We start from the raw sequence: 12,714 nt of genomic DNA on the forward strand, positions 1-12,714 counted from the left end.
CCGCCTCGTTTCCGATGTTTGCCGAATGTCGCCGATGTGAATTTCTTCCCTCTGAGCAAAAATAAAAAAAATCTCTCTTCCCTCGTTCGTCTCGCTGTGGATCAGCCTGGGCTCTAAGAAAAGAGGCTCAGAGCTGAGGCCTGTAAATGTCTGTAGTGAAACAGGGAAAATAGTCGACAAATATTACATTTTCACTTCAGAAACATTGTTTATTGGATTATATTTCGATCTCTTTTAAGAAATGCGTCGACGTTTTGGCTTTTTGACTTGTGCATTTTTGGATCTCTGGGACTTTGAATGCAAGCCTCGGACTCGACTGCGAGGGATGGCTGCATATTGAACTGGATTTTCCCGCACGCCCTTTAGGAAAGTCTCGGGGAAGCCTCAACTGCTTATTTAACACCTGCTTCTCACCGGATTTTGACTATTTTCACTTATATCTGTAATATGCTCGCTTTGTATTGAATCATAATGTTAAATTGTTGATTCGCTTTAAAATATTTTTGTTAAAACGAGAAACCCTACAAAGGCCACGTTTCGAAAGCAGGCTGAAATGGCGGTTAAGTAGCATTATTTGGCCACTAATTTTACCGACGAACGGCGAGTGTTATTTAAAGTGTAATGGTTGCAACTCGTTTACAAGCCCGCTGATTCCATTTTTAAATTTCTAGAGTTATTATTTGGCTTTCTTGGGTAAAGCAGTCGATTGGTTAGCTTAACGTTGGACTATTTACCAGCAATGACGGTATGTTCCCTGATGTTTTTTGCCCTGCTATTTCACATGCCATCAACAGTTTATTATATTTATCCCATAATGGTATTATTATATCGTAGTGTTAAAAAGTGCCGTTAACGTGAGGCTCCCTGTGTTTTAGCCTTCTTCGGTTTAGCCCTGTATTTGCCATAATGGCACAAAACGATGTTTACCGGTTAATTACTGGCTAATGGTGCCATGCTTGTTTACATGCTGAGGTTGTTGAAAACGCGTTGATTTACTATACCACCTTTATTTTTGCTTTTCAAACGCTACGTGAGGAATATAATTAAGGCTATCACAGTTAGCGCTCAACATGGCGGTTGTATGCTTCTTGTTGTGAACGAGAAAAGATGGAGGTCTGGAATATTCTTGTTGGCTAACTTGACCAGTCAAATACCCACGTATTTGTTTTTATATTAAACCGCCGAACACAGTATTAAAATGAGCCCTGTGAATATTTTAGCTTTACTTTTAAGTCGTTAGGTTATTTCAGAGGTAGAAAGTGCTCGTTTACGTTTGCCAGTGACGATTTGAACACTGTCGACTCTTCGTCGGTGGAGAAAGTTGAAGCCATTTTGCTAACAACGTGCATATTAGTCTGTTATAGAAGAGGAAATCTCTCTGTTTAGTCTGTATGCGGATGTATAACCCTGAATTTACTGTAATTAGAACAATGGGGTCTTAACCAACATGTATTAGAGTCAAACTGAGGTAAGCGTGTTAGAGCTAAAATATTATAAGTGTCTTCAGTAGCTAAGAATTGTCTTCAGCATAAACAATAGATTATGCTCAAAGGAATCGACCGAAGTGACCAGTGTTTCCTGAGCAAAATGATACAATGTCTTAAATGTAAGCTCTTTGACAGCCACCAATCCCATTTGTCCCATAAAAGCAACAGAGGGTTGTTTGGCAGTAGGTGCTCAGTATTCGGTATAGACCCTTTTACACATTTTGTCTTCGTTTTGTCAAAAGAAGGTGGGAGTAAACGCCACAAGCAGTGTTTAAATCCTTGTGTGGTTGCATAATCTAAATCTGGTGTAGTGTTTTTACTGCATGTAATGCTGTTGAAGCATTGTATCAGGTTCTCCTGCCCATTTTCCTTTTTTTCTAAATAAAGAAACATTTTTGAAACAACAGTATGGACTGTTAAGTTTTATTTTTACATCCCACATTTTCTTGTTAAAAAAAATACCACATGCATGTTGCTGAATGGGACCAAATACCAGCACTGTGAACATGCCTGTTTGCCATCATCTGTTCTGTTTTTTGGCAGATCCATCAGAGGAGAGCATCACTGAAGCTCAGAAGCAAGGTCAGATCTGCTGTATCCACATGGAGTCAAAACATGCTCCGAGTGATGGTGATGACACGTTTTGAAATGTAGATAGGAATGTGACAGTAGATCACTTTGTTCACCATGTGCCATGCTATACCATGACTATACAAAGGATTCATTGTTGACCAGTTGGCTCCCTCCTCTGGCTTGTAGTGAGAATGATCAGCTTTGCAAAGGCATTGCACAACCACATTTTCAATGCGGAACCGGCTCCCAGAAGGCTGTCAAAAGTGCTCCCTCTGCTGTTCCGAGGAGGTTAGTGCATATAGCCCCATAGTGTCAGCATAGTATCAAAAGCAGTCACCTCTGCTTTCCTAAGCATGAAAGAATCAAATGTGTATAGATCAGACTGGTTCAGGAGTAGGAACGTCCTGTAGGCCTGGTGTGTACGGCCCTTGGCTGGATTATTTAAAGAAGATTTCAATGTAAAAACACACTAAAGTTGTGCAATTACTGTAACTTTATGTATATGATTCACTTTTTTTGCTGTTATTGAGTACTTTTTAGTTTTACATACACCTTGTAAATATAATAATAGGTAATATCAAATTTCTAAATGGGTAATTACAGCTATGAGATTATGCTGACAAGCAGTTGTAAGTATATATAGAAATATACACTATAATACTTTAAAAGAAGGACAGAGACTATGAATGAAAATTTGAATGCATACGTTTACTAGTAATGCATTTTAAATGTTAATAATAGTACCTTTACTCTAATGAGGCATGTGATTGCATATAATGTGAACTTCTTTCAAACTGAAGTTGGAAAATATTTATATTTAATGATAATGATTAATCATTACATGTCGTGAATTCAGCTTTAGAAGTCTGACAGAGACTGCGGTACTGTCCGCTGCTCAATGTGGCTTAGCTTCTCATATTTTTAAGGTTGCTTCAGTTTATGTTTCTCAGTCATGTTTGCCGCTCAGTTTCACTTTAGAAAATAGATTGGAAGAAAATCCGGACTCGGTGAATGCTGGTGGTTTTGGCAGCTGGATGTTTCCTTCAGTAGCCATGGTTGACTTAGGTTTGATGTTTTAGAGAAGGCCAGTTGGTGACGGTGGCCTGGTTGTTGATGTGTCTGTTAAAACCAGGAGCAAAGTCTCGCTTCGGTTGGAGGGGAATGGTTGTTTGATTTGGCTGCTGTCGGTATAGGAGAGCGTCTGTTTGTTCCTGTAAGGACTGAAGATTGGTGTATCCAGGGGGAGCTCTTGTCTGTCGAGAGCGCATGTGTGTTGTCAGGGGTCAGTGAGTTTGTGGTGGGGTTATAGCACAGTATAGCAAAAAAACAAAGCAGAGACTTAATTTTTTCAGTCAGATTTACAGTGAGCTTAAACTATAACGTTCGCCTCCATCCCTGTAGAAAAATTTCATTGTTATTGAATGACATCAGCCAGTGAGTCACTGCACAGCGCAAGATCACTGTTTCTTGACGAAGTGAAAGGCAGCATGTCCTGGAGGCTGTGTTGCTGCTCTCTGGATAAAACTGCTGAACATGAAATGGAGAATTTGTGTGCCTCAGTAAAGTTTGAGAAAATGGGCGGTTGTTGGAAAAACTACAAATCCCAGTGTGCAGGGGTCATCACGCTGAGCACCAGGATCAAACAGGCAAGACTCAGTATTTAATGTCAGGTTCGTGCGATTATAGTAACAAAGAAAAAGAAAACCTTTCGTTCTCTTACATTAGGGACCAGGATGTTAATAAAAAATGGTTGACGCACGTTCAGAGGCGTGCTCCGAGAGCCCATCGGAACAGGCCAGCCCATTTCTGCCCGCTACAGAATGTCCTGTTCTTTGACTGTTTGTTTTGGCTGATGTCAGCCTCTGCCAAGCGTCTTCATCTTTTCTTTCATCCTTCCTTTTATCATCCAAACACTCTTTCAAGCCTTCCAGGTCCCTCATCTGCCGTCTTTTTTACCCAGGATTCCTTTCAGGCGGCTCATTTGCAGACACAAGCAGGAATGTTAAGTCAGCTAGTATTTGACTCGGAGGAGTTTTTGCGGGAGATCTGTGTTTTGTTAAGGCTCTTTCAGCCTTTTCCTGGAATGATCTGGGTGCTACATTAATTGCTCCTGATCCCACCTCGCGTTGCAATCAGCTTAGCGCTAATCTCGGGTTCTCAGAGCAGCCAAGTCTCGTCTGGGCGACGCTGCTGCAACGAGCTGTCCATTGCTCGCTTCTTCCAGGGTTTTGACCCCTGGCACTGTCCTTTTCACTCATTGTTAAGCTTTTGGGGGGCTTCTTTTTGTACGCCTTTCATTCTCAATCAGCTTGGCCCATTTACCTTTTCATACGGTCGCATGATTGCTTTCGGTCCCCCTCAAAGAGCTGTCTGCCAACTAACTGAACAACTTGAACGTATTTCTCTATGTCTTAAGTTTTCATCTTCGCTTTCTTGCGTCATTGGCTTCGTCTGCCTCGCTCATAGTCTCAGAGATGGCCACATGTTGTCTGCGGTGTCCCTTCTTATCCATTTTTTTGTGTTAAGTTTCTCTCCTGTGCTGCTGTTGTGTTTCCCCTGGCTGAATGCCACTGACCAGACCATCTGCCTCATTTTCTTTTTTTCCCTTTCTTTCCCTTTAATTCTTAATGTCAGCGCAACAGTTGGGTTTCTTTTTTCCACCCTTTCTACATTTTATTTTTGATTACAGGATACGTTTACCTCATATTTTCCTAACTCAAAAAAAAAAGAAATCCCTGTATCTATCTCTTCTTTTGTCTTTCCAAGACGGCTTCCCGTCTTTCCGGGAGGCTCTGATTGAAGTGCCTGCGTGCTATTTAAAGAGGCGTGGATGAAAGCGGGGTTGTTTACAGTGCCCTCAAAATACAGCCTGTCTAGAAACAGGAAGTACCATCGCCATGAAGCGCAGCAGCACACGGCGTCAGCCAACATGCAGCTACTTCCTCCTCCTCCTCACGGCTGAGCAGCAGCTCCAGCAAAACAACCCTCATGCTTATCAGAGAATTATGCACCCCTCCCCTCTCCTGCTCCTCCTGAATGGCGCACATACACAGCAGGCTTTTCACCCCCTCCACCATGTCCTATCTCGCTTTCTCCCGTTTTCTTCTGCCTAATGCCCCCCACCCCTTCCAACTGCCTCTCTTTGCCAGTACAGCATGCCTGAGTAGCTGCCTGGAGATGAAGGAGCTAATTAATTTGATTTAGCCGTCCCCTCTCTCTCCCTTGCTCTCTCTCTCTCTCTTTCTGGCAGTGGAAAAACCAGCCGTCCACCTCCCTCCCTCTCTCTTCCACACCATATCAAGCACCCCTCCCAGATGATTTTCCAACTATCCTTTCTAGTCTCCTTTAGCAACATCCTTGCTTCCTCTCCTCCTCTTCTTTTTCTGCTCTTTTCCCCCGTGTTACACAACCATATTTTGCCAGCGGTTTATTGCATATCAAATTATAAATTAGATGCCAGCCTTAACTCTCTTGCGCGGCCTGCGCCCATGTAATTCCAGTTTTCGACATTTTATCTCCCGTGTGCCCGGGGAGAGTTTGTGTGACTCAGCAGTCTCGCTGCTGAGTCACACAAACATGCTCGTTATAGCTCGGTGTGCCTGCTTCAGGGACCTAGAACAGGCCTGTTAGACTTTGGGTGGATAAAGGCTCGTTTCTGTCATTTGATACTCCGATGGATCCGCCTATTGAGTTATATCAGGCAAGTCCAGCAATGCACTATAACTGTCGAACATAACTTGTCAGCGTAGCTCGATGAAACCTTTCCTGTGCTTTCATCGTGCCTGTGGGACATCCTCTGAGCTTAGCAGCGTGCAGGTTGTGGACATCTGCTGAGGACAGGCTCTTTGTCGTGTGTGTGTGTATTTCTGGCTGTGAGCATGGTGTAGAGTTGAACCTGCTAACTCCTCTGCCGAGACTTCAGAAGTTTTAAGCATTCTCAGCTCAAGAAAAAAGGGGGAATATGTCTTCCATCTTCCATTTTTTAATGCGATTACATGAAAATGATTTCACGATCATTGTTGTTGTGTTAGCAACTAAAATATTGCCGCTGTTTTGTGCCTACCTGCAGTTGGTTTAATAGGTCTGACAGCTGTGAGAAGTTCAAGTAAAAGTGTGAAATTACCCAATAATTCTTGAAGAAACAAAACGAAGACAGGAGTTTGAAAACAATACTTTCAGATTTCGATCCTAGTCCGTCATAGCTCGACCTTTGTGATGATACAAAAGCAGTTTCACTTTTATGCTATGCACGGTTCTGTGGTTGTACCCTTTTAACCTTGAAGCATCCAGTCGTAGCCTCTGTATAGACGTAGAATAAATGTTGTGTTGTGGCACTTCTGACCTGATTATTCAAAGTTTCTTCTGTCTTCCAACCCTGTGGTTTTACGAGTTTTCGAGAGGCTGCTGGCACAGTTATGTTTACATTCTTACAGGTTGGTTGAAAAATGTGTAACTCATACAGCATTTCATTAGATGCCTTTTTTCTCCACTCAGTGACACGTCACGGGAATGTTTTAAGATAAAGCAGGAAAAAATTGGTTTGTCTAATTATAGCTGTAGAATTACAGTCATGTGAAAAAGCTTTCCCAGTGCAATAGCCTGTTAAAGCCAACATTAGCTAAACTGATTCACGCTGGTCTTGTCTGTCCAAAGGACATTGTTACAAAAGGTTTGTATCAGTGGTTCCTAAAGTGGGGGGGCGCCCCTTAGGGGGGCACAGAGCCATTGCAGGGGGGGGCGCAGTATGAATAAAAAAACGAAAGCTTGGACACTGATAGCATAATGGACAGGTTTTTGGCGGGGCTCTCACACAAATGCAAAGCAGAAGATGAAGTATCGCCACATATGCTTCCAAACCAAAGACTAGAAAAAATGATGAAGCATATTTTGCCTTTGGCTTTACCTGCACAACGGTGGTGCCAAGGTAGGTATCCCGATCAGAATTTGTTTCCCCTGCATCGGGAGCACCCGCTGGGCTGTTCAAATCCCGGACAAACAGTATCCCACAGTTGTTTATGTTTGCACAGAGAGGCATTTTGTGAAAAATGTATTGATAGCAATATTGAGTATTCTTACACAGTAACAAAAAACTACACGTATAATAATTACACCATAAAGATGGTTTGTTTTTCTGTTATTTAAAAGTGTTGGTAGTTTATTTTATTGTAACCTCTAATTTATTGCAGTTTACTTTCATTTTTTAAAATGTTTACTAAAGGTTCGAGGTGTGAAATAAACTGCAATGGCGTTTATATGCAAAATATGGGCGTGTGTGGTTGGAGGGTGCGTTTGTGCCAGGGGGGCACAAAGATTTTCTTGTAAAACAAAGGGGGGCCCAGCAAAGAAAGTTTGGGAACCACTGGTTTAAATGCAGTTCTGCAAACGTAAGCTTTTTTGGTAGCGTCTCTGAGCTTTGCACAGTCTGACCTTGGGGTGAATTTGCTGGGATGTCGACTCCTGGGAAGATTGGCAGACGTCTTCAGTATCTTTCACTTGTGAATAATCTTTCTTACCGGAGAGTGATGGACTTCAGATTGTTCTGAAATGGCCTCATAACCCTTCCCATATTAATGGACAACACCAATTGCTTCTCTAAGATTTTTCCTCATTGGTATTGTATTACCACCACACTGTAAAAACTTCTGCTTGTAAAAAGGTGCTCATATTTGTTGATGATTGGTTAATCAAGTGTAGTAGATCAGCAGCTCCTGGCGGTTACTTTCCCTTTTATTTCCTGTGGAAGCAGCAAAGGTGTACTTAGTTATTCACCTATTGCACTTTTGCTTTTGTTAAGAAATTAATGACATGATATATAATCTTTTCCTAGTTTTAAGACTAATAGGGAGCAAGTGAATTTTATTATGTCTTAATATATAAAACCTTAGACTTTAAAGAGGGTGTACTTTCTTTTTGACTGTGTGTTGTAAACTGGGCTTTATGATGGTGTTTATCTGTAGGTCTGAGTAGTCTGCGGAAGAGCTGTTAAACCAGTTAAATGGTGGTTTCTGCTGTTAACTTCATCATGTGGGAGCCGTTTGTTGCGTGGATTTTCTGTTCCATATTACCGGCTTCCTGCACTGATTTTGTTTTTTTGTAAACAGCAGAGACGTGTTTGCAGAGGACAGGCTGCAGCACGCTCATCTCTCTCCCTACGTCTACCGAGGTTTCATCAAATTACTCACAGCACCGCCCCTCTCTCTGTGAGATAAAGCTGAAGGATTAAACACCCAATCGTGTACAGATGTAAACACATGTAAAGCTCATTATTAGCCCGCACGCTTGCAGAAAATGTATATGCTGCGCTTTCACTGCTTTCCTGAGAAACGCAGAAACTTGCTGCGTCGTCCTCTTAAAGCTGCTGCTTCCTCTTTAAGAAGGCACTGACATTTGAACTCCTGTAACGTTGTTTGACTTCCCACTTTGATCAGAGTCCAAGTCAGCTGGAGAGCAGGTTAGTCATCCCTTCTCTGAGATCACTGAGGATGTTTTCTAACCCATGAACGGGCCTCGGGTTATATTCACACCAGTGTCCGTGTTAGCAGAAATACAAAGTGAATGTTAAGAGGAAAAAAGCAAAGAGAGTGACTGATTCCTATCTCATAACTCTTTTTTTTTTTTTATTCAACTACAAACAACTGACCAAATAAACACCAAGAACTAAGGATCTGATGCTTGACAAGTCTGGTAAGCAGTAAGCAAGCACGTTTAGAGTTCAGGTGCACTAAAACTCAAACTGACTGCAGGTGTGACTCTGCATATCGTGGATCTGACAGAGATGACGACCTTTCCCTTTCTTCTCAGATACAAGATCCTAGGCTCACTCAAGTGTTTATACTGGAACAACAAGCCTCGTTCAGCACGTCTTTAAGAGATAGACTCGAGCTCTCAGTTGTCTTCATTTAAAGAAAAAAATCTGACTTCTGGATAAAACGCACTGTGTGTTTCCTTAAAGCGGGTATGAACAGCATGTTTTGTTTTTAATTTTAAGAATAGCATGGGGGGTTTATAATCACAAACTACATTGTTGAGGCTACACTGAGCCTTGCTGCTCGGATGATGCCATTTCTGGTGCCTCAGTCAGCAGAGTTAGTGACTAGCTGATGAACATAATGTAGCATTTAAAGATTAAAGACTCTCATGTTTCCCCCAGGAGTTAGCTAAGACTAAAAAAAGAAAAAAAAATGAGCGCAAACTTGAGACAATGGATCAAAACATGTTTCAGATGAGTGCTTAATGTGATTAAGATGGCTTAATTTGATAACTATTTGCTAAATTTAAGCTAGTGAAAGTTTAAGACAGCATGTCGAGGTATTTTTACTACTTCACAAACTACTTGCATTTTGAGTACATAGTTTATATCAGCTTCCTATCATGGTTAGAAGAGCGTTGCTACACAGTCTTAAGGTTTATGCTTTATTTTAGCATGTGCGTCCGTGTCCTCATGCACAAGCTGACAGACCCTGAAAAACAAACAAGGACACACCTACCAAAGGTTTCCTCCATAATTCAGCCAGACTGCGTAGGGTCCTTTTGATTGCACAGCTGGTATAGTGCTGAGTGAAAACAACAAAAACATTTTAGTTCAGTCCGACCGTACATGTAGAATTAATTCCTTTTAATTTTCTAAAGAAATCTATTTGAGCTTCAACATCTCGTGTGCGCCCGAGACAAAATCCAAGATGACGCCGCGACTCAGATAAACACTTTTTTGTTTTCTTCTTCCTTTGGTTAAATATTGAAAGACTTGGTGAGTTAATGGTTTAAATTTTCCACCGACATGGCTTTCTAAGTTTCTCTATCTCTGTGTATTCAGATGTGCGTGTCGCTTGGTAGCACAGCATGAAAAGATATGATCACGTCTGGCCTAACAGCCATGAATAGGGATTGACGGACAACGGGGTGCCTCTGAATGTAGAGTTGGTGGCCGGCTGCAGCCACGGGACAATGCAGGTGCACATGCGTGGACCGAGCGGCTGCACTCCTGTAACACACACTCACTCTCACACACATTGTCTCCGCATCACGCACGCATGAGCTCATTTTCACGACAGACATCATTTTTCATTTTCCAGTTCTCTCTCACATACACACGCTTTGCTTTAAAAACGTGCACGAGTGAGGATGGAGGGTGCAGGAGAAAAAAAGAAAAAGTTCACTCAACTCCAAGAGCTCGAGAGGTCACAGGAACAACACCCAATCCCAGAGCGGTTCCCATGGAGACAAGTGTGGCAGCGTACAATGAGGGTGAGAGAGACTGATGAAAGAGGGAAAGAGGGAAAGGGCAGGGGAAGAGTAGGAGGAGGAGGGTGGGTTGTTGGCGTCAAGGTTCAGTTGGTGGGTACCGGAGGGGGGTGGGGCGGCGGGGGGGTCTCTCCACTCAAAAGGACAGTGGGAAGTATGATGGTGCTGTAGCATAACAGTACCAGAACGTTCTTCCACCCCAGCTCGCATTTTTCTTCCTTCTTGTTCCAGCTGAGAGAATACCTCCTGATCTGAGGCCGCAGAGTGGCTCATGGCTGTCGGAGGAATTTCTACCGACCGCGACACGCAAGGCCGAGAGCAGCGAGGGCGAAGGCAGTTGCTGTTGTGAGGCATTTTGCATGGCTATGCACGAATCAGTGCTCAGATGCAGCTGCAGACCTTGATTAAAGTTGTGCTGCCAAACAAAACTGAGAGTTGTGCCCAGTAGATTTCAGAGTATCCCCAGATACCCCAGCTGACCTAAAAGCCCTTAATTGACAGGAGCAGCGCCATCGACGGTAGCACTTGAACCGTTTTAGCTGAGGGCACGGACAATGGAATGGTGTCCCTGCCCCGGGGTTTGTGGCGCTCTCTCAGCCTTTGGCCACGTTCTCATTTAAAGACGAGTCTGAAAAATTTCGTGCACTGGCCGCTACTCTGGGACAGCACTCTGGTTTTATACCAGAAAAGATTTGATCCAGTTTCATAAAATGTGAAGTTTCCTTGTCCCTCAAATCTTAAAATATAAACTAGACCAATACATTAGCCTATGATGGAAAAGAAGTATTTAGGCATAGTGAGAGACAACGGCACACAAATAGCCCTAAAGGGAGCTCTGCACGAGTCCCCAGACAGCAAAGATGGAAGATGTCTTTGTCGTTGCAGGGTTGCACGTGGACACTAGAGGTTCGCAACAGTTTTGTTGCTACTCAGTGTGGCAGAAGAGGGTGTTGGCAGTGCAGTGGTTAGCACTGTTGCCTCACAGTAGAAGGTCCTGGGTTCAACTCCACCATCTGGCCGGGCCTTTTTTGTGTGGAGTTTGTTCTCTCCAGACACTCTGGCTTCCTCCCAGTCCAAAGACACGCAGTTAGTGGGTTTAGGTTAATTGGTGAATCTAAATTGAGAATGGTTGGCTCTACAGCAGACTGGGAACTTGTCCTAGGTGTACCCTGTCGCTTGTCCTATGACCACTGGGATCAGCTCCCCTCATGTTGGTTCTCTGGACTGTGCCGTTAATGAGATGTAGTCAAAAATCTGAGTTCTGTTTCTACACATCTGTTGAAATTAAAGTTAGACTGGAGCTTCAAATAACTGCCCAAGTAGGTCCTCAGTTGGGGCTCCAAAGATGTACGCAGAGCACCAAGACTTGCTGCTAGAAAGACTTTGTTTGGTTGATCGGCCTTTCCTCCCACCTTATCCCTGTCACTGAGCTTTGCATCCATCCATGCAGCTCTCCATACTCTCACCGATGAATGGTGGTGCCATCACTTCCTTCCAGCAACAGCTGTTTACTTTGCAAACGTCAGGACGCAGGACTGAATCATTGTGACTGTGCCGTCTTTCCAAAGTTGTAAAATTCTTTATGACACCACTGTAAAGCGCGCTTAGCCCTTGCACTCGTCGGTCTGACCGGCCTTCCTGGTTGGCGGTGAATTGTTTTGGTACTTGGAGGAACACGCCTCCACCTACGCAGCCTGTTGCATTGTTTTCACACATGCTATTTTAAATCTGAGCACCCTTCATGGTTAGCAAGTGAGGTCACGAAGCATGAAAGACATGGGCATCTGCCAGGCAGGGAGAGCATGAGTTTAAGTAGCATCATGGGAAATGTAGGGTTTGGCATTTTTGTTTCTGGGGGGTTGTTTTGAGCTTTGCTTAAAGTTGGGGACGTTCCGGCACCTGCTGAATCAATTTTAGCTGTTCTTTTATCAAAGTGTCTCTTCCGAATCCCAAAACTTCATCGAAGTGGCGTGCTGAATGGTCGGAGTACCCCCCCCACACACACACACACACACACAACACCCTTTATAATGTCTGAGTTTTCCCCCCCTGAACTTCACTTGTTTCACAGAGTGCTCCCATCCGCCATTTGACTACCACCAGCCTTGTGCTCTCTCTGTCTCTCTCTCTCTCCCCGTCGGTCTCACTTTCTCGCTGTCTCTCTCCCTCGTTCTCCTCTCACTGTCCCTCCGTCTGTCTGTCCTGGTGCCCAGGTTTTTTGAGTTGGCGTGGTTCCTGTTTGTTTTCAGCCATTTTGGGGACTTGCAGTGCTCGTAACAAACTGCTTAAATGGCGTCCTCTTGCTTGCTTGCTCTCCCACTCTGTCTCCCTCTGCCTCTCTCCCTCCCTCTCCCTATCACTGGGCTTTGTGTATATAAAGTAGTGTGTGTGTGTGTGTGTGTGTGTGTGTGTG

The 12,714-nt window shown here is 43.5% G+C and overlaps 1 protein-coding gene across 3 annotated transcripts in view; it reads left to right on the top strand.

Moving 5' to 3' along the window:
- Positions 1–62: 62 nt before the first annotated feature.
- Positions 63–12,714, top strand: part of zbtb4 (zinc finger and BTB domain containing 4) — a 27,818-nt gene continuing 15,166 nt past the window's right edge. Inside the window, exons 1-2 of one of the 3 annotated variants that reach the window (XM_042213472.1) lie at positions 63–2,117; positions 2,247–2,348. Coding sequence is in view for 1 of the 3 variants with exons in the window: in XM_042213469.1 (XP_042069403.1) it covers positions 2,182–2,348 (167 nt within the window). In the remaining 2 variants the exon portion in view is untranslated. The other 2 variants (XM_042213469.1, XM_005945249.2) reach the window with 2 other exon arrangements.

This window comes from Haplochromis burtoni, unplaced genomic scaffold (genome assembly GCF_018398535.1).
Source record: "Haplochromis burtoni strain Fernald_Lab_line unplaced genomic scaffold, NCSU_Asbu1 Contig_445, whole genome shotgun sequence".
NCBI lineage: Eukaryota > Metazoa > Chordata > Actinopteri > Cichliformes > Cichlidae > Haplochromis > Haplochromis burtoni.